Consider the following 20,339-nt stretch of genomic DNA (forward strand, 5'->3'; position numbering starts at 1 on the left):
GTTTTTTTTTGTTGTTTTTTTTTATATTCATTCACATTTCTGAAATTGTAATTGTAAACTCAAAGCGGTAACAACAGCACTGTTACCTACAGCTGTAACTTAACATAGACAACTTTTATTTATGCGACCCAAGAGGTGTGTTCAAAGACCCCCCTCCCCCCAGCCGCCACCACCCCCTCCTACGCCACTGGCCGTGTTGTCAAACGTTGTGTTACGTGTCTATTGAACACAAACACCACATCGCTTCAAGCTATACAACTGGTAGTTTGGCGATTGCTAGTTTTCGATTGGTAAACAAATCAACATGGCGGCGGATGTAGGCTACTCGCCAGCAGACGATCGATGCTACCCTTGTACGGGCAAGTTTTGTTCGGTCAAAAAAAAAGTTTTATTTTTTTAAGTTGTAAAAACAAGTTTTGTTATATATATATATATATATATATATATATATATATATATATATATATATATATATATATATATATATATATATATATATATATATATATATATATATAGGCTATGTAGATAAGAGATTTCCTTAGGAATGCCCTATAGTCTTCGGCTATAGCATCAGACAATAATATGTAAACAATTCAAGTAAAGGATGGGTGGGGAAGAGGGTGGTCACTTTTTAGAGAACGTCATACACATTAGGCGGAGATGAGCTCCTCACCTTGATATTGATGTGTCAGTGTGAGTAGCGGGGGGGGGGGAGAGGAGATAGCGTGTTTGTGCGCGGGTGAATGTGAGTGTACATGAGTTTTTATTTTTTTTAAAGATCGAATCAATGCGCAACTAAAAAAAATTACTCCAAGCTTGGCCGAAAACCACTAGAATACTAACCAGAAAGTCTTGAGTTCGAATCCGGGTCCATGGAACGTCCCTAAGTCCACCCAGCTCTGATGGGTACATATCTCAAGTATTTAAAGTAAAGGCGTCTTGGCAATTTCTTCACAAGTGAATGCCACTGAAACAGGTGAACTCTACTTCACTTGCCCCATGTAGGATCAGGTTCAAAAAGGGAACTTTATTTTGGCCTAAAACGTGATGAAACATTGACTGGTGTAAACATGAGCCTCTAAACTCTAAACTTTCATCTAATAACTTAGTCCCATTAGGTCTGCATGTATCTTACATGTATTTGATTAACAACATTAGCTCTACTACGATTTACAATACAAATCCGTACATCAGAGCCAGAAAAATGCGCATACTGAAAATTGAACAACGAAAAACTGCTAATGCAGAAAAAATACGCAAATATAAACTATACTAAGACACTTCAATTTTGTAATATTTCGTGGAAATGTGTTTAATTAAGCTACATATGCATGTGGTCGTTCTTTGTGAATGTCTATAAATGCTCGCTTTAAGAAAACAAAAATCCCTTCGCGTATTTTTTTTTTTTGCGCAGTTGTCCGTTACGCATCTTTCCAGTCACCGAGCTAAACATGTTTGAAAAATCGTCTTTATAGATACCTTTCTTCTGAATGTGGTCTCCTTTATGTCATGCTTTCTTCATTTGTTTTGCCTGTTTTATATAAATAAAAATAAAGACCAAAGCAGTCTATGGACACGACAGGCTCTGTATTTAAAAACAAAACTTTATAATGTATGAAGTACAGAGTTTTGTTTTTTCTTTGCCAGCTTTATTAATTTCTTAAACTTTGGTCTGGTTTTCTTGGCAAAAATTAGGAAAGCAAATCGTGAAAAGAAGGGAGGTAACTTTTAAAAATATAGGGAAATAGTTGTCGTTCTTTTCCTGTGGTTAGCAATCTAACAAAAACACCTTTACGTAAACTTAAGGGGCTTGAAATGATTATTTTTTTCTTATTTAGGAAGAGTTATTTTCAGCGTTTAATGTTTTTTATTTTTAGCTTTCTGGTTTGTTATTTCGTTAAACCCGCTTCTCATCGTTTACGCAGGCAAAGGGTTGCAATACAAATCTCATCTTTTGTAAATCTGATTGTAGAAAAAAAAACAATGTCCCAGTATAGGGCTGGTAAGTAGGTCACCAACCATCTCTACGGCTCAATAAAACCTAAATGAGCCATATAACTGGTTGGTGACCTACTTACCAGCCCTATTGGGTAATATCTGCTGGTAATGTGAAAACACGGAAGCAGCATTCAAATTTCAGGTCTTTAAATAATTACTTTAAAAAGTATTGTTAACCACTGTTGACTTAGCAAACATTCAATACAATATATATATATATATATATATATATATATATATATATATATATATATATATATATACTTACATATATTATACTTATATATACATGCTACATATATAGCCTATATATATATATATATATATATATATATATATATATATATATATATATATATATATATATATATATATATATATATATATATATATATATATATTGCTGTAGAAACTTTCACGAAGTTTATGTGAACCCAAACTCTGATCGAGTGGTAGAGCGCTCCAATGCTGACCTGAAAGTTTTGAGTTCGACTCACGAAATCGGGCCGAAACTGAGTCCAAACAACATCCATGGGCATCAGACTCGTGTTGGTAAGAGTAAGTAAAGCAACAGTTATGTTGGCCATAGTGCTGACCAAACCCTTTAATGTTAAATAAACAGACTAGCTCTGGTTTATCTGATCTGTAGGCTGTTAGGTCTAATTATTTTAACACACATATACACGCAAACACACACACACACACACACACACAAACAAACAACAAACTACTAACACAAATGTTAAAATACGCAGTTACGATTGAACTCAAGAATTAAATCGCAGAAGTGAAGAGTTTAAAAAACACGTGTAGGTTTCTAATTTACAAGAGTGTAGTTTATTTTCTGTTGGCATATTTAAAGAGTTCTACACGGGTTTCTCGTAGTGCCTTTTATAAATGTATCACTACCTCTGTAATTGTCCTTCAGTTGGAACAGCAGTTGTTCTTTTTTTTTAAATTATTATTTTTAGACATCTCTTTCACATAAATAATAGAATATCTCACAACAGTTAGGCTGGGTAAATCTAATTGAGAAATCTATACCCTAGCGCTGACGACCGGGAGAAATGTGACGCGTTGTCTAGACAAGTCTAACGTTGGCCTTTACATTGTGCTGAATCGTTGGTAGTTATCTTAGTAGATGTGTGTAGTTAAATGTTGGTCACAATGTATGTGTGTTAGAAATGTTGGTTACAATAAGTGATAGAAACGTTGGTTAAAATATGTGGTAGAAATGTTGGTTAAAATATGTAATAGACATATTGGTTGCAATATGTGGAAGAAATGTTGGTTACAATCAATATGTTGTAGAAATATTGTTTTAATATGTGGTGAATTAGCTGTTAGCAATACGTTCTAGTTTAGTTCAGCGTTTAGTTAATAGTAGTAATGTTTCTTTAAACAGTGTTTGCAAGGGTAACAGCCACTCAAAAGTTTCCACGCATTCCTCACGCTTAAGAGAGTTAAGACTTTTTAATTTTAAACAGTTTGAAAGTAGCAAGGGACTTAAGCTAACAAAATTAAAACCATTAGCTTTTGGTCGTAGCCTCCCCTGTTTAAAAAAACAAAAACAAAAAGGTGTAGCCTAACTTAACTAGAAAGTCTAAAGATACAGGTTTAAAATACACAATTTAAGTGCTATCGAGACAAATTCTTATACAGCATCGTTATCTAGTTTAATGGACACCAGCGAGAAAAGTCTCAAAGGTATTTGAGAGGTGTATAAATTCATTTAAAAATCATGCACAGCGTAGTTACAATTAATATGGTTATAAAATCCTGTCTATCTGTTTTTTCTCGGACTTTACTAAAGATTGGATGTATTTGATGTTTATAATATTTTCGGTAACTAAATAAAAATTTTAAAAAAAGCAAAAACAATTTGGTTTTCACGTGTAATGGCGACATAAACAATGGCATCCTGCTATTGGATAGGCCGCCATTGATTTTATTGTACACATTGTAAGCTAAAAATAGAAAACTAGGTCATGGGGTTTTAAATTTGCATTGTAATTTAAAAACTTGATCTGCAAAGTTTTGTAAACAAATAGTTATCGATCACTAAGTTACTGTACAGCCAATCAATATTTGTCTTACGAAAGTGAAACATCCGGTTATAACTTAGGCTTGATGAAAATAAATAGAAATGTAGCCTTAAACTCAACAAATTATTTTCAAGTTCTCTGGATTTGCAACTTTTATAACATTTATTCTAAAAATATAAAATTTCTAAATTAATTTTAGGCTTAGGTTTTTTTTTTATTTTTTTTTTTACGGTCTAAATCTAAAAAGCACGTTTTTATTCCATGTCAACAACATTGGGGACGGAATCTCGTCAACTCGCTCGCCTCCATTGGAGTACATTGATGTGTATTTTGTTTTATATAGATCTAAAGTATCATAAAAATTAAAAAGTTTAACTTTTTAAGTTTAATTTTTGTTGACAACAAGCAAGGGAAGTCACTATGAATTCAAAATGGCATCTTCCACTGCAGTCGTAGTCAGCGCATCGCTGGATCGTAAAACGTATTCTCAGACAACAGGTACCTTTTATATATATATAAAAAAGCTTAGTCTAAAAATGGCTTTCGATCTAGATCTAGATCTAGTTCCCATCCTCCTAATTTGAAATATAATAATACTGTCATCCACATTTTAAGGCTAGCTACTAGATCTAGCTACTGTAGCTAGCTGCTAGAGGACTAAACTAGACTTTATTTATTATTACATATATTACATAATATTAATTACAGGGCTAGCTACCCTATTCCCTATCATACTTAACTATAACTTAACTAACTATACTATGCTATACTATATATTTATATAATATTCTTTAACTTGTTACTTTACTTTAACAGACTAAAAAACTAAAGTTCACTAAATGCTGGGTGTCACTGTCAGACTTACACTTTTACTTTCGAAGTGTCTACTCGGAATAAGATTTTTCGGCAAAAGATAGTTCTGCGCATGCGCAGTGACCTATGGCTAGGGTTAGGGCTAGAATGAGGGTTAGGGGTAGGATTAGGGATAGGGTTAGGGATAGGATTAGGGCTAGGGTTAGGGATAGGATTAGGGCTAGGGTTAGGGATAGGATTAGGGATAGGGTTAAGGATAGGATTAGGGTTGGTATTAGGGTTCTGCGGTTGTAAACACACGCATGCGCAGTACCATCGAAAACATCGCCGCTAAGTCGTAGTTTCTCTCCATTGCGCATTTAAATAATTTTGACTTTAACCTGTAGACACTTTGTCACTTGTTTTCTACTCACTGTTCTGACTATCTGTACTAATTTAGTACTAGAATCTAGATTTAGTAATTAAGTCAAATCTAGACTACCCTGTAGTTAGCTTAGGTCATCACATTTGAAAACAAAAGTCTAGTCTCTACTTAAATTAAGCTAAGTATACATTTAAAATATCTCTGTTGTTTTTTTTTACCTCTTATTTTTCTGAATTTTCAAACTTGATGACTGAGATCTTCTTCTGTAATTTAGATTTTTTTTTTTAACTTTTAAATTATTTCTACATAGGTACAAGTAAAGTAAGAAGAACAGCTCATCAGATTCCTGATGAAATATTGAAAGATGTTGAAATTAATAATGCTATTAAACAGGTAGAAGCCATTTGGGTTTTTTCATAATGAAATATTTAACCAATATTTAAAGTTCTAAAAGGGCTATTTATTTTTGTTGAAGTCTTACAAGTTTATTTTAGTTGCCAGATAACTACAATTTTGAAATACACAAAACAATATGGAAAGTTCGTCTTAATGGAGCAAAACGAGTGGCTCTGCAGTTCCCTGAGGGGCTTCTGATTTATGCGTGTGTTATAGCAGATATTATAGAAAAGTAAGTCAAAATTATTAAGTTAAGATAAAAAATCTAGGTTGTGTTACTACCCCAGATTTTTCAGAAATAGTTATACTATATTCCTCAACTTCAGACACATTCTATATATATTAATATTTTCTCCAAAATGTTTCTTCAGAAACTAAAATGTTATTGCTTTTTTTTAATATTGATATTCAATCTTCAAAGAGTATTAATATCACCAGTGTGAAAACATTATAATAACCTCTAGATTCAATGTATTCCTTAGTTATATATGATATGTAACATCATACCTATTTAAACTTGAAGATTCAATAAAATAATGATTGTATGTTTGAAGTTTCACAGATGCAGATACAGTGATAATGGGAGATGTAACATATGGAGCCTGCTGTGTTGATGATTTCACAGCTAAAGCCCTGGGAGCTGATTTATTGGTGCACTATGGCCACAGTTGTCTAAGTATGTAGTCTTGTTACTTCATCTAAGCACAGCAGTTTTTTTGTAAACATATTTAGTTTCACCATTACATTCATCTAAATTTTACCTTTAGTCTGCTGAATTACATTTTATTATATTCTTCCTTATAATTTGTTTAATTTATTATTTTAACTACTTAGTACAACTTGAAACCTGATGATGTTAACTTGTGTTATTATTATTTCCCTTAGTTCCCATAGACCAGACAGAGGGCATTCAGATGTTATATGTCTTTGTTGACATTAAAATTGACACAATGCATTTTATTGAAACCCTCAAACTGAACTTTGAACCAGGAAGCAGACTAGCCCTGGTCAGCACCATACAGTTTGTCGCTGCTCTGCAGGTGAGTTTGTTATCTCCCCTGCCTGTGATTTAGTTATCTCCCCTGCATATGAGTTTTTCAAACAACAGTAGGTGAGTTAGCTACCTGCCCTTGTTATTGTTTATAATTTGCTCTGCATGTGTATATGTTATCTCCCCGGCATATGAGGTTTTTGCTACCCTGTAGCTACCTCCACTAATTGTTCACCATTTGCTCTGTGGATGTGTTTGTTATCTCCCCTGTGTGAATTGGTTATCTCCCCTGCAAATGAGATGGTTTTTTTCTCTCCTTGTTCCTGTTTGTGATTTCTTAAGTATACCAGCTAAGTACATCTTGCCACATGTATGTAAAAATTCTCCCTATTTGAACAGAGCGCTAGACAACAGCTGAGTCCAGAGTACACAGTTATCACTCCCCAGAGTAAGCCCCTCTCACCTGGGGAGGTTCTAGGCTGTACATCACCAAAGCTCTCGGACACTGACGTCATTGTGTAAGTTAGAATTCCTTATGCTGCTGTTTGTATGTGGCAGCAACTGGTGGTAGAGAACTAGACTGCTAACCTGAAAGTCTTGAGTTCAAATCCTGGTTCAAGTCAGTAGAACATCCCTGAGTCCACCCTGGGCATAGTGCTGACCACACTATCTTCTTGAATGCCGAGGCCATTGAAACAGATAAACTCTACTTCATCTGCTCAATGTGTCTTGGGCTCAAATGGGAAATGATGTATGACTAAAAAGTACCCTCTTGATCTATGACAATGATGTAACTGACCAAAAAATAGAAAGACAGTCCTCCACTGGCATTTGGAAGTAGCTGCAACTTGAAGATAAAGAAATTTAGAGACAGCTGTCCACTGGCATTTGTTAGTGGCACTGATTTAAGCAATCAACAAACAAATTGGAACACCATTGTCCACTGTAATCTGTGGCTTATCATTCTTAACAAATAAACCAACATTGTAGTAAGTATCCCTGTTTCATGTGTCAAGTTTATTTGTTTACCTTACTTAACAGTTTATTTGTTTACCTTACTTAACAGATACTTAGGAGATGGAAGATTTCATCTTGAGTCTATAATGATACACAACCCTGTTATTCCAGCATACAGGTATAGAAAAAAATAAAATAATTTTTTTTTAATTTATAATTAGTATTATTTCTATTCTGTATACCTGAAGAGTTTTGTTTTCATTTATCAAACTAGTATTGATTTCATGATAATATGCCTGTTTTTATAACCAAGATATTTTTTGACTGCTAGATATGACCCATACAACAAAGCCTTTACCAGAGAGTACTATGACACACCCAAAATGCACCAGATTAGACAGGATGCCATTGCAGTTGCCAGTGCAGCAAAAACCATTGGAATTATATTGGGGACCTTGGGTCGACAAGGGTCACCCAAGGTTATGGAGGTGATTTTTTTTTTCATTTAATTTATTCATATTTTAAGTTATAGATTTATAACTGGGGCTATTTTTAGTTGTGAATCTTTTTCTAGTGTTTACACTTGCAGCATCTATACTATAAACATCTAGAAAAATAAACTTCACTTCAAGTTCATTTTATCAGAACATGTATAAGGTTGGGGGCCTACTCACTTATTCCGATGGTTTGTCTAGACATGTATAGTATACATGTCGCAAGTGTAATCATGGTGTTAAAGAGTAACAATTGCAATATATATTGAAGCAAGTAGAAGAAATCTTAGTTTTTTTATACATACATTTATATAATTTAAGTTGCTCAAGCACAACGTGAGTGCTTATTTTATTTACTTGTATATATTCCATATAACAGTGTTCAGATTTTATATTGCCTGTAATTTTCTACACAGAAACTGAAAACTCAAATCAAAGCTTCAGGTCGAGATTATATAATTGTATTGTTGTCAGAAATATTCCCTGATAAACTCAAACTAATGAGTGATGTTGATGCGTAAGTACATTCTTATGCTTAGTTATTTGCTTCTATTCTTTTATTTTCCTGCTTTTAATACTGTAACTTTTAATACTGGGATTGATTTTTTTAAATTTCACTTCTAGTAGTCTTTTTCCTTTGTGAAAATACTAGATGTATACCCTAGAACTATTCCCGGTAAAATGTACCTCATATGTTTATATTGGTTGAAAAAATAGTTTCCTGTATTACAGATGGGTACAGGTTGCTTGTCCAAGATTGTCCATAGATTGGGGTGCTGCTTTTGACAAGCCCCTGCTTACACCTTATGAAGTAAGTCTTAACTATATAATCCTTAAGGAATATAACTTTACACAATACACAATTAATTTTAAAGATCGGTCAATAAAACATGGCATTTCAGAGAATAGTTGACCATATTTATTATTTTATTTACTTTGATCTTTGTCAATGCATTTCTTTTTTTAAATAATTTTCAAATTACATTGTATGTTGCTTTTTTTTCTGTTAATTTAACTTATATTTATAAACGAAAGTTTGCAAACATTACAGTACAGTCAAAATTTTAAATAGATGTGTAATTTACTGTAATGGAAATAATTTTAAATGTTATTTTAGTACAATTTCCTTTAGACTGAAGAAACTTTCTGGACTTAATTTGTTCTAGTTTTAAGCCTTATATTGTTTCAGCTGAATGTCGCCCTCAAGGTTACACCATGGCAGTCTACATATCCTATGGATTATTATGCCAATGACAGTTTAGGACCTTGGACTGTAAACAATGCGGCAAACAAACAACCAATGGTGAGAAAACAAAGGGTCAAGCCTGGGGGTGACAACTGCTGCCAACAGACTGACAGTGTCACACAGTCATGTCATGTCGCAGGGACGTGACGTCTGAGTGTTTGTGTTGTGTATGGTTACATGATATGTAGTTTATATTGAAACTGAACAATTTGGGAAGTTTGAAATTAAAAGCATCTGGTTATGTCTGAAAGAAATTATTTTGTTTCTTAAATTTATCTAAATTGAGAGCCTCAAGATCTGTCATACTGCTTATTTATTTGACTTGCTGATTTCAACTCCACATGCAACAATAAAAATATAGTTTATTAATGATAAAACATTTCGTTTACTTTAAAATTTATTTATTTTGTATTTTCTTAATTCGGGTTATCACAGCTTCAATTAGTAAAAGACTAGCAGTACACAACAACAATTCATTGTTTTATTTGTTACACCCCATACCATTATTCCAATCCACCATTTTATCCCTCACTAATTTGGCTGCACCAGCTGCGGAAGCCACAGCATCGCTTTCTTTCAAGTCAACCAACACACTGAGCTCTCCAGGCACTGTGTATAGCTCTATCAGTCTCTCTTTCACCACTGGGTTGTTGACAGCCACGGAGCCTGAAAGCAGCAGGCGCTGAATGCCTCTGTCAAGTAGATATTTAGCTGGGACCATGCAGTGTAAGTGGCTGACAATGCCCTGGCAGGTTGCCCTGAAGATGGCGCCGATGTTTGAAAAGTTGATGGAGTTGATGCCTGAGATGTGTCCAGTAGATGCTGGGTCGTGGCGTTCTCCGAAAAATACAGGAGAAAAGGTCAAAGTGTCAGTGCTGTTAGCATTCTGTGATAATTTTAACAATTTTTGTAGAAGTAAAGATGGAGGAATATCAAAACCTGTTTCTGAAAGAAGAAAAATATATTTCTTAATCTCAGATGAATATAATTGACTTTGAACTAAATGATATTATCAAATCGTCTAATTCAGAATTATTTTAGTCAGTATACTGAGTATATAGTGGGGCATTGTTTGTGAGTATCCACGCTTATAAAATACTAAGAATCACTGCTACAAATCGTGCTTTGTAAATTTTTCTGCCATTTTCAAACAAAAAAAAAAAGATCAGTTTGATTACTAGCTCAATATCAATGAACTAAAATTTTGAAAAGCAGTGTTTTGAGCGATGCCAGACATATATCCCTAACAGTTGAAACGCAAACCATTTCACTGTATATAGTTTTAGAGGCTATGCAAGTAAGTTAAGTTTTATTATACTTAATGATGGAAGGATTGCCTATCAGAATAGCTTATAATACTAACTCACATTGATCTGAAGAACTTTTAAGTTCAACTGTCATTATTTCATATTTAAAATCTCAGTTTAGGAATCACTGAGATAATACTAATAGAATTTAAAACAATTTTATTTCGATCAAATCTGTTTACATTAAGGTATTCAATTTCAATTACTGAATTTTAATCTGTAAAGAGACTTGAATTATTGATAAATCCCTGCTACAGGATAATTAACACCAGAACAGCCCAGCTCACACATGGATCAAATCTCTGCATCAGAATTACCTAGATCTGTAAACCATTGTCCCACACACTCAACAAAATGTTGAATGGCATTTCCCCCATTCAGTCCAGCACACAGTGCTAACTGCTGGTCATTGAAGTATGGGAAGAATGATATACTTGGCGGAGATTCTTCTCGCACTTGCTCCTTATCTTTGTTGGCGATGATGAACCCTAGCTGAATTGAAGTGCTGATGTTGACAGCTGTTATCAATTTTTTTAAGAAGAAAAAAAAAAGGTAGATAAGTAACTGGGTTTACAAGCAAGGAAAAGAAATAGGCAGGTATATAATAGAGGCCTACAACTTAACCTCTATGCAAACTATTGTTTGTTATAGGATGCTTAAAGCTTATCCTATCTATTTTAAAACCAATTAGGGACTGATAAGGACATTAAAGGTTTATACATTCTATTTTAAACAAATCAAGGACTGATAAAGCCATCAGAAACACAACAACAAAAGATTACACATCTACTTGTGCCATATCTCATGACACTGACTAATTGGGCAATCTCCAAGTTAAATTTAGAATTAACTGGCTGTATAAAAAGGACCAATGTTTTCATTGAGGTAACTTTACAAAAACATTTGCCAGTAAATCTAAAACTTCTGAGCTCCTGTAGTGACAAGAAGAAAAATAATTTTCAACTTTTAAACAAGTCTTCTATATAGCAATGGAAAGTGAAAAAACTGGAGGTAGGTTGATTTTCTGTTTCAATAGATAGCCATTTAAAAAGGAACATCATATTTCTAGAGGCTTTTCATGTGTTACAAAAACCACTGCTTTGTAAAATGAACCGAGTTAATTTTCTACTCAGTATTTCAACCTGTTCACTTATATATTATATAGGGTTTCAAACCTGTCATTAATTAAAAGATAAGGCTATTATTATGACCTTCTTGAATGTATATTTATGCACTAACATTTAAAATATGTATTATATTATGTAATAACAAGAAATTTTGAGGTGGGTTATAATTTTGTTATATGGGGTTGAGTAGTGGTACAACTAAATGTAATTAACATTACCTTTGATTTCCTCTATTATTATTATTCAAAAATGTTTAATGGTCAGATAAATAAGTTTACACACTTTTTTCCCTAAATTCAAACAAAAAAAAAGCTATTTTTCTAATGAAGATGTTATAAACAATTTTTGCATTACCAGATTAGTGGTATAAAGAGTAAAGGGGGTGGCTCCTAGAAATGTTGTATAATAATGTTAGATGGTGGTTTATGAAATGCTATATGTTTTGTAGTGTAACAAGTGTAAGCACATGTGTAGAAAGATATCCCAGTTTTGTGTTGCGTACTATGTGCAGGATCCCTAAACAAACACCTTAAAACCTACCACACTACAGCAACATTTTCTTACTGCTGATGTCTAGTTGACTTTATTAACTCCTACACTGAAAATTCATTTGACCAAATTTGACTTCCTCAACAGTTTACCCAAGTGGGTCCACCTACCCAGAGGTCATGGTCAACAGTCAACTCCATCTGCCACCACCCTACACTGAAGCACCACCACAATACACTGAAGCTCAAGGGCAACAACTCCACAGATCTGAAGCACCAAACAACCAGAGTTACTCCCCAGCTTATGGTTCACAGCCAGACTATGTCCAAGCTTTTCCTCAACAAAATTTTGTTCACCCATTTGCAGCCGAACACAACCCAGCTACAGCTTTTAGATACAGCTACGCACCACAACAGCCAGAGTATGCGCAAGCTTTTCCCCAACAACAAAACCCCCTTAACCCTTTGGCGCCTGGTCAACCACTTACAAACAACTTCTACAGCACACAACACCCAAGACAGCCTCAGATAGTTGAAACTGTTGGGATAGGGAGGAGAAAAGTTTTATCTCATGTAACAGACCTGGAAACTGGCAGGGAGTACAGTGTCATGAAAAAGACCAGCAGAAATGGTCGGCGCAGTAAGGAAATAATCAGAGAAGTCGGTGGGCCGACAACCATTGTCAAACAGACACCAAAAAGAACTGTTATCCGCCAGAAATAAAAAAAAAATGTAGTGGACTACCAAACTTTAGAATATTTATTTATAATCGCACCACTTTCATCTCAGGAAAAAAAAATTAGGTTTACACATAGATGATTTAAAATTTTGTCTCTAAGTAAGTTCAGCTACCAATATACCATTTTCATACATTATTAAAATATTATATCATCTAATAAGTCTGGAATAAAGACCATGCTAAAATAAATTTAAATAATAGATGAAAAGCATAAAAAAACAACTCGATAATAAATATTTTTATCATTTACAGTTTTTTATGTTGTTTTTAGATGTACATCCGTCATTCAAAAAAAATTAGAGTAATAGAAAATTAATATTTTTAAAAAATCAACTTTTCTTCTACATTTTGGTTAGGAAATAACCAGGTATGATAAAATATGTATCTAACACACAAATATTGCACTGCTGATAATAAATATTTTTATAAATTACAGTTTCTTAAATTAAGTTATTTTAATTTTTATATCTGTTATTCCATAAAAATATGAGAGTAATAGAAAAATAATATTTTACACAATATGGTGAACTCAATAGTTAATAAACTTTTCTTCTACATTTAGGTTAGTAAATCATGAAGTATGATAAAATATGTATCTAACATACAAATATAACTACATACCTGCATCATAGTAAATCACCAAGTATGATCAAATATGTATCTAACGTACAAATATAACTACACACCTGCATCATAATAAATCACCAATTATGATAAAATAGGTATCTAACGTACAAATATAACTACACACCTGCATCATAGTAAATCACCAAGTATGATAAAATATGTATCTAAGGTACAAATATAACTACACACCTGCATCATAGTGACTCTTTAGTAGAGCGTACATGGCGCACTGGACATCACCCATGCCTACGTACACAGGCACATCCACTGGCCAGTCGTCATGTGATGAGCTGACACGGCCAACTGGTGTTCCAGATGGAACTATCTTCGGTAGCAAGTGACAGGGAAATTCACTCGACTCAGATCTGCGCATAGTCCAAAATTGTTCACAATTGTTCAATATAGTAAAGAAAATGTCATGAAACATTTTAGATCTAGATCTGTTCATAGACCAACATTATTCAATATAGTAAAGAAAATGTCATGAAACTTTTTAGATCTAGATCTGTTCATAGACCAACATTGTTCAATATAGTAAAGAAAATTTCATGAAACTTTTTAGATCTAGATCTGTAAATAGACCAACAATGTTCAATATAGCAAAGAAAATTTCATGAAACTTTTTAGACTTTTTAGATCTAGATCTGTTCATAGACCAACATTGTTCAATGTAGCAAAGAAAATTTCATGAAACTTTTTAGATCAAGATCTGTTCATAGACCAACATTGTTCAATATAGTAAAGAAAATGTCATGAAACATTTCAGATATAGATCTGTAAATAGAACAACAATGTTCAATATAGCAAAGAAAATTTCATGAAACTTTTTAGACTTTTTAGATCAAGATCTGTTCATAGACCAACAATGTTCAATATATCAAAGAAAATTTCATGAAACTTTTTAGATCAAGATCTGTTCATAGACCAACATTGTTCAATATAGTAAAGAAAATGTCATGAAACTTTTTAAATATAGATCTGTAAATAGACCAACAATGTTCAATATAGCAAAGAAAATTTCATGAAACTTTTTAGACTTTTTAGATCTAGATCTGTTCATAGACCAACATTGTTCAATATATCAAAGAAAATTTCATGAAACTTTTTAGATCAAGATCTGTTCATAGACCAACATTGTTCAATATTTCAAAGAAAATTTCATGAAACTTTTTAGACTTTTTAGATCTAGATCTGTTCATAGACCAACATTGTTCATTATAGTAAAGAAAATTTCATGAAACTTTTTAGATCAAGATCTGTTCATAGACCAACATTGTTCAATAAAGTAAAGAAAATGTCATGAAACTTTTTAGATATAGATCTGTTCATAGCCTAACATTGTTTAATATAGTAAAGAAAATTTCAAGAACTGTGTTTAGTATTAGACTTTTTAGATCTAGATCTATAAATAGATCAACATTGGACAATATAGTAAAGAAAATATTAAGAACTTTTTTTAGAGTTAATGGCTCATGGGAGAAGCACTGTGCACTGCTGTCTATATTTTTGCAAACACAATTTAGTTATAGTAAACTCGGAGGCTTTCTAAAGACTTAAACCCAGCAACTGCTCCAGACCTATATGTGCTCCACCACTCAACCCATTCCATCTTTCATCTAGTATTTTATCAAATAACTTGTTTTTAAAATAAACTAAAAATCAGTTTCTTGAAAAGATATTCTTGTAAATAGACTAGAATCTTTAAGACATCTTACAATGCTGAGCTCCACCCTTGAGTTGATTCATCATAATAACCCAGGCTGGCAGCAAGCTGATCGGATGTTACAGGCCTTTCTAGGCCACATAAAACAGACACCAGCAGGTCCATGATAGTCCCGCAGCAAGTGAAGTTTCCATCAGTAAAAAATGTTGGTTTATTTTTAGCCAGCCAGAAGATGGTAGCACAGCCATGACCAGTGGATAGAGTTGTCTGGGAGTTTTCTGAACTGGGCAGGGTTTCTATAATTTAAAATACAGAGGTCTGGTGATTTCTGAATTGGGCAGGGTTTCTATAATTTAAAATAGAGGTTTGGTGATTTCTGAATTGGGCAGAGTTTCTATAATTAAAATAGAGAGGTCTGGGAATTTTCTGAACTAGGCAGGGTTTCTATAATTTAAAATAGAGAGGTCTGGTGATTTCTGAACTGGGCAGGGTTTCTATAATTTAAAATAGAGAAGTCTGGTGATTTCTGAATTCGGCAGGGTTTCTATAATTTAAAATAGAGAAGTCTGGTGATTTCTGAATTGGGCTGGGTTTCTATAATTTAAAATAGAGAAGTCTGGTGTTTTCTGAATTGGGCAGGGTTTCTATAATTTAAAATAGAGAAGTCTGGTGTTTTCTGAATTGGGCAGGGTTCCTATAATTTAAATAAGATCTTGAAAATTTTCTTGCAAGTTGTATTAAAAAAATGTTGGGATGAAGCAGTTGGGAAAGCCAACCTATCAAAAGGTTGATTTTGCACACACTAACTTCATTCTTACAGTTATATTTCTAGTATTTAATCAGGACTAGACTTTATTGTAAAAGCAGAGCAGTTACACTATTACTGACATTAATTTCACAGAATTCATTACTTTCTAATTTATTTTTCTTTAAAAATACCCTTAAAATAATATTGAATCCTGTTCCCTTCGCTACATTATTTCAAATAGAGTGCATATAAGCTCAGTATCTGAAGACTAAATAAAATACTTACTGATGAAGTCCTCTGAACATCGTTGATCTTGCCATGTGAATAAATGACTACAACAACTTTCATTAATTTTCAAGAAGCTATTTTGTTTTCCTTCAAAAAGATTTTGCCATAGCACAACACCATGCATCTGGCCAGTAACTCCAATTCCTAAACAGGAAAAATTAAAAGTAACAGCTGATGTTATTTTTAAAGACTATTTTAAAACGTTTCTCTTGGACTTATCAAGTAACTACAATTATTAACTACCAGGCTTTTAATTTGAAAAAAAAATTTGAAGTGTAGTATGCTAATTATATGGTTAGGTAGGGAAGAATGGTCAATCATTAAGTCAAGCCTCAAGTTAATATGTAAAAAGTTAAGGAAGCTGGATAGGATGGCATGGTAGAGCACACAACTAGACATACTATCCAGAAAGTCTCATCCCACTATCAAATCCATATGACGTCCCTGAATCCACCCAGATCTTGAGAAAGTAAAAGCAACTATAGGCAAAGGTGCTTACAAGCTATCTCTTCATAAGCAGGCATCACAGAAACAAACGAACTCTACTTCATGTGCCCCATTGACCACTAGGTAAAAAAACTTTCATGTGTCAGCTGCCATTTCCGAGAGGGCGATTTAATTTCTTTATACTTTATTTTTATTAGCAAATAGCAAGAATTAAAAAAATTAAAAATGTTGTACTTATGTACACAAAAATACCATATTCATATTAATTCATAGTGATCACCTTTGATATTATGTTTCACTTCAGCAATGAGGGGAACAACTACATTCTGTATAGTAGAAAATATCTTAAGAACATTTTGTTCATATCCAGAACTTCCTATTTCACTTTTAACATCTGCTGAAGTGGATAGAGATGAGGATGAAACTGTTTCTGCATACTGATTAATTAACACAGCTTTCACAGAGGTTGTGCCAAGATCAACTCCTAGCCATAGTGCATCTTGACCAGTTGAGGCCATGTTATTTTGTCTGTTTACACAGGTACAACTTATAACCAATATATATAGGCCATATTATATATATATATATATATATATATATATATATATATATATATATATATATATATATATATATATATATATATATATATATATATATATATATATATATATATATATATAAAGCAAAGTGGTCAGGTGCCCGATAGGGCACTTCCCGGCGCCGCAGGCGCGTCAAATTTGGCACGATGGTGCCTTGGGACGATAGAACACGAGGGCCGGTGACGGTTTGCCGAAAAGTCTACGGACAGGGGGTCAAAACTGACCTCGACTGACCGGCGCCTTATATGGGCTATATTACGAAAAAAAATTTCCTCCGACGACCCCCCTTGAAATTTTGTGAGGTGGTAGAAGAACGCCTAGGGGTGTCACAAAAAACTTGGCATATCTGGGAAAACTTCGTAAAGGGGTCAAAACTGACCAGTTGTATTTCCCTGTATAATCTTTGTATTTTATGGGAAAAACAGAGGGTCATTTCAACGCAGACTTTAGGGTACTTAAACTCAGTATATCTGGCTAATTTTTTGCATACTCTTTGGTCAATTGCTTGACCTTTAGGAAAAACTGTCGGTTTCACTTAAAGCCCTCGACGAGGGCTAAAAAGTGACCGCCAGTGAAATTCTCTTTATATAAGCTCAATTACGAAAAAAAATTTCCTCCAACGACCCCCCTTGATATTTTGTGAGGTGGTAGGAGAACGCCTTGGGGTGTCACAAAAAACTCGGCATATCTGGGAAAAATTCGTAAAGGGGTCAAAACTGACCAGTTGTATTTCCCTATATAATCTTTTTATTTTATGGGGGAAACAGGGTAATTTCTACGCAAATTTTAGGGTACTTACTCTTTGTATAACTGGCTAATTTTTTGCATACACCTCTATAGATGAATGGGTTGTATGGAAAAACTGTTGGTCAGCATCAAAGCCCTCGAAGAGGGCTAAAAATGACTGCGAGTGAAATTCTCATTATACGAGATTTGGTCTATGAGCAGGGGAGGTAACTTTTTAATGTAACAATTTTTTAATATTTTGTATACTCTTTTTAAGAAAAAACAAAAATCATAAAGTATAGCATTGTTTTAAATGGTTATTTTGTTATAAATTAAGTTTTGTATTGTATTGAAATTGTAAAATTAATTGCAAAATTTTATGAAAGCCCTTTCAGTTCTAATAACCTTGCGAGTAATAAGTTTGCGAATATTCCATCACTATGGGTGGGATGAAAGTACTCCACTGTATAAATTTAGGCCCTAAGCATTTAACATAACAGCCAATCACCTATTAATTAATCATTCAATTTCTCAACTTTTTTGAAAACCTAAGCGAAGCTAGGCAGTATGCCGTGTATATATATATATATATATATATATATATATATATATATATATATATATATATATATATATATATATATATATATATATTATATAGGCCCTATATATTATATTATAGGTGGTTTGGCCTAATTTAAATCTGTTAATAAATTAATAACATTATTAAGTATAGAGTATTAAAGAGTAATAATATTATAGTCATATAGTGATCTATTAATTAATACTTATTAGGCCTAATATTTAATATAGGCCTATAGCCTAAGTATAAGTTTTAAGTAGTTTGGCCTATTGTCTATAACTCTATAGTATAGTTTAGTGATAGTCTAGTGACTAAAATAAAGACTTTATCCGGGCCTACTTTATATATAGTTAAGTATATAGTATAAAGTATAATTCTAAGTATATAGTTATACTATATATAGTGATATAGGCCTACTATATATCATATTTTTTTTAATGGTTAATTAATCTAAATAATATTATTAATCTACTAACACACAAGTGTACGAGTAAGTACTATAAGTAGATCTGGACTGTAGGAGTAAGTAGATCTGGAGTCTAGATCTATGACTATTAATAATTACGAAGTGTCTACTCGGAATAAGATTTTTCGGCAAAAGATAGTTCTGCGCATGCGCAGTGACCTATGGCTAGGGTTAGGGCTAGAATGAGGGTTAGGGGTAGGATTAGGGATAGGGTTAGGGTTAGGGATAGGATTAGGGTTAGGGATAGGATTAGGGATAGTAGGGTTAAGGATAGGATTAGGGTTGGTATTAGGGTTCTGCGGTTGTAAACACACGCATGCGCAGTACCATCGAAAACATCGTCGCTAAGTCGTAGTTTCTTTCCATTGCGCATGCGTATCGCATGCGTATCTTATTCCGACTAGAATCGGCCTAATAATTATTATTTAATATTTATTAGGCCTATATAGTATATATACTATATAGTATATAGGATTATACTTAGGCCTATACTATTTATTTACTATTATTAATACTATTATTATCATTATACTCATTATACTACTGATTGGACTTGGTGTAGTGTAGTGATACACTATTATTTAATATTTATTTATGTGGTGTAGGAAGCATGTACTATGATGCACCAATGTAATTTTAAAAATGTCCAAGCTTGTTATAACCCAGTAACTAAACATCAATTTTAAAATTTCCCATTATGTAGTGTAATTAATTACTGTACTTAACTAGATCTTTATGACTTATATCTATAATTATAATTCTATATAGTTGACTATAGATCTAGATGCTCTAATAAGTCAAATGTCTAAACTATTAAGCCCTCACATAGACTAGATCTAGATCTTGGGCACTATATCTATCTAGATCTAGAATCTAGATCTAGTTTCTAGATTCTTCTGAATAGTTGTAACTCATGCTTAGTCTGCTAAGGGTAAAGCCCGTAATCCGTAATAATAATAATTAATAAGGGCACGAGAGGCCTAAAAATGGGGTTAAGCTATCATTTAATATTTTAAAAGACAAAACACACCAATGTGTTTGGTTTGACAATTGTAAAAAAAAAATAAGTGCATATCACATACTTTGATTTGGATCTATCTAGATCTATTATTAGACAGATATTTTATTTTAAGTTAGATATTATGTTGACCATCTGAGTCTACTAATAAATTTAATAAATCCTCCCTGTTCTTTTTATTTAACCTGGAAATGAAATCAAAC

At 33.1% G+C, this 20,339-nt stretch overlaps 3 protein-coding genes across 10 annotated transcripts; 2 read left to right on the forward strand and 1 right to left on the reverse strand.

Moving 5' to 3' along the window:
* Positions 1 to 257: 257 nt before the first annotated feature.
* Positions 258 to 9,649, forward strand: LOC131931085 (2-(3-amino-3-carboxypropyl)histidine synthase subunit 1). 3 transcript variants are annotated; one of them, XM_059287786.1, is made up of 13 exons: positions 258 to 353; positions 2,411 to 2,559; positions 4,457 to 4,544; positions 5,534 to 5,616; positions 5,718 to 5,851; positions 6,174 to 6,295; positions 6,505 to 6,659; positions 7,010 to 7,128; positions 7,677 to 7,745; positions 7,899 to 8,055; positions 8,478 to 8,578; positions 8,794 to 8,872; positions 9,251 to 9,649. In XM_059287786.1, the coding sequence occupies exons 2-13, from the start codon at positions 2,533 to 2,535 to the stop codon at positions 9,452 to 9,454; spliced, it is 1,338 nt and encodes a 445-aa protein (XP_059143769.1). In that variant the 5' UTR covers positions 258 to 353; positions 2,411 to 2,532; the 3' UTR covers positions 9,455 to 9,649. The 3 variants fall into 3 exon arrangements, with proteins under 3 accessions (XP_059143769.1, XP_059143770.1, XP_059143771.1); XM_059287787.1 differs by having other exon boundaries at positions 2,411 to 2,553; positions 4,453 to 4,544; XM_059287788.1 differs by lacking the exons at positions 258 to 353; positions 2,411 to 2,559 and adding an exon at positions 3,567 to 3,579.
* Positions 9,650 to 9,694: 45 nt separating this feature from the next.
* On the reverse strand, positions 9,695 to 20,307 carry LOC131931084 (sedoheptulokinase). Of its 6 annotated transcripts, none has more exons than XM_059287783.1 (7): positions 20,201 to 20,307; positions 17,022 to 17,269; positions 16,292 to 16,438; positions 15,311 to 15,554; positions 13,785 to 13,960; positions 10,932 to 11,132; positions 9,695 to 10,252 (listed from the first exon to the last, which is right to left on the reverse strand). In XM_059287783.1, the coding sequence occupies exons 2-7, from the start codon at positions 17,257 to 17,259 to the stop codon at positions 9,789 to 9,791; spliced, it is 1,470 nt and encodes a 489-aa protein (XP_059143766.1). In that variant the 5' UTR covers positions 17,260 to 17,269; positions 20,201 to 20,307; the 3' UTR covers positions 9,695 to 9,788. The 6 variants fall into 6 exon arrangements, with proteins under 6 accessions (XP_059143766.1, XP_059143763.1, XP_059143768.1 ...); XM_059287780.1 differs by lacking the exon at positions 20,201 to 20,307 and adding an exon at positions 19,944 to 20,055; XM_059287785.1 differs by lacking the exon at positions 20,201 to 20,307 and adding an exon at positions 20,030 to 20,046.
* Positions 11,228 to 13,402, forward strand: LOC131931087 (uncharacterized). The gene is made up of 2 exons (XM_059287790.1): positions 11,228 to 11,625; positions 12,378 to 13,402. The coding sequence occupies exons 1-2, from the start codon at positions 11,604 to 11,606 to the stop codon at positions 12,950 to 12,952; spliced, it is 597 nt and encodes a 198-aa protein (XP_059143773.1). The 5' UTR covers positions 11,228 to 11,603; the 3' UTR covers positions 12,953 to 13,402.
* Positions 20,308 to 20,339: the final 32 nt, after the last annotated feature.

The sequence above is a fragment of the Physella acuta genome, unplaced genomic scaffold (assembly GCF_028476545.2).
Source record: "Physella acuta isolate Inbredline_101_S28 unplaced genomic scaffold, ASM2847654v3 ptg001889l, whole genome shotgun sequence".
NCBI classification, from domain to species: domain Eukaryota; kingdom Metazoa; phylum Mollusca; class Gastropoda; family Physidae; genus Physella; species Physella acuta.

Excerpts from the sequence above, each read along its gene's own strand:
- LOC131931087 (XM_059287790.1), top strand. The coding sequence starts at position 11,604 with ATGGAAAGTGAAAAAACTGGAG. Across the intron at positions 11,626-12,377 it reads GGAAAGTGAAAAAACTGGAG|TTTACCCAAGTGGGTCCACC; the intron begins GTAGGTTGATTT and ends CTTCCTCAACAG.
- LOC131931085 (XM_059287786.1), top strand. The coding sequence starts at position 2,533 with ATGGGCATCAGACTCGTGTTGGTAAGA. Across the intron at positions 4,545-5,533 it reads AACGTATTCTCAGACAACAG|GTACAAGTAAAGTAAGAAGA; the intron begins GTACCTTTTATA and ends ATTTCTACATAG. Across the intron at positions 8,056-8,477 it reads GGTCACCCAAGGTTATGGAG|AAACTGAAAACTCAAATCAA; the intron begins GTGATTTTTTTT and ends TTTTCTACACAG.
- LOC131931084 (XM_059287779.1), bottom strand. The coding sequence starts at position 18,171 with ATGCAAAAAATTAGCCAGTTATACAAAGA. Across the intron at positions 13,961-15,310 it reads CAAGGGTGGAGCTCAGCATT|ATCTGAGTCGAGTGAATTTC; the intron begins GTAAGATGTCTT and ends GACTATGCGCAG. Across the intron at positions 11,133-13,784 it reads AAAGAGTCACTATGATGCAG|CTGTCAACATCAGCACTTCA; the intron begins GTGTGTAGTTAT and ends AATTGATAACAG.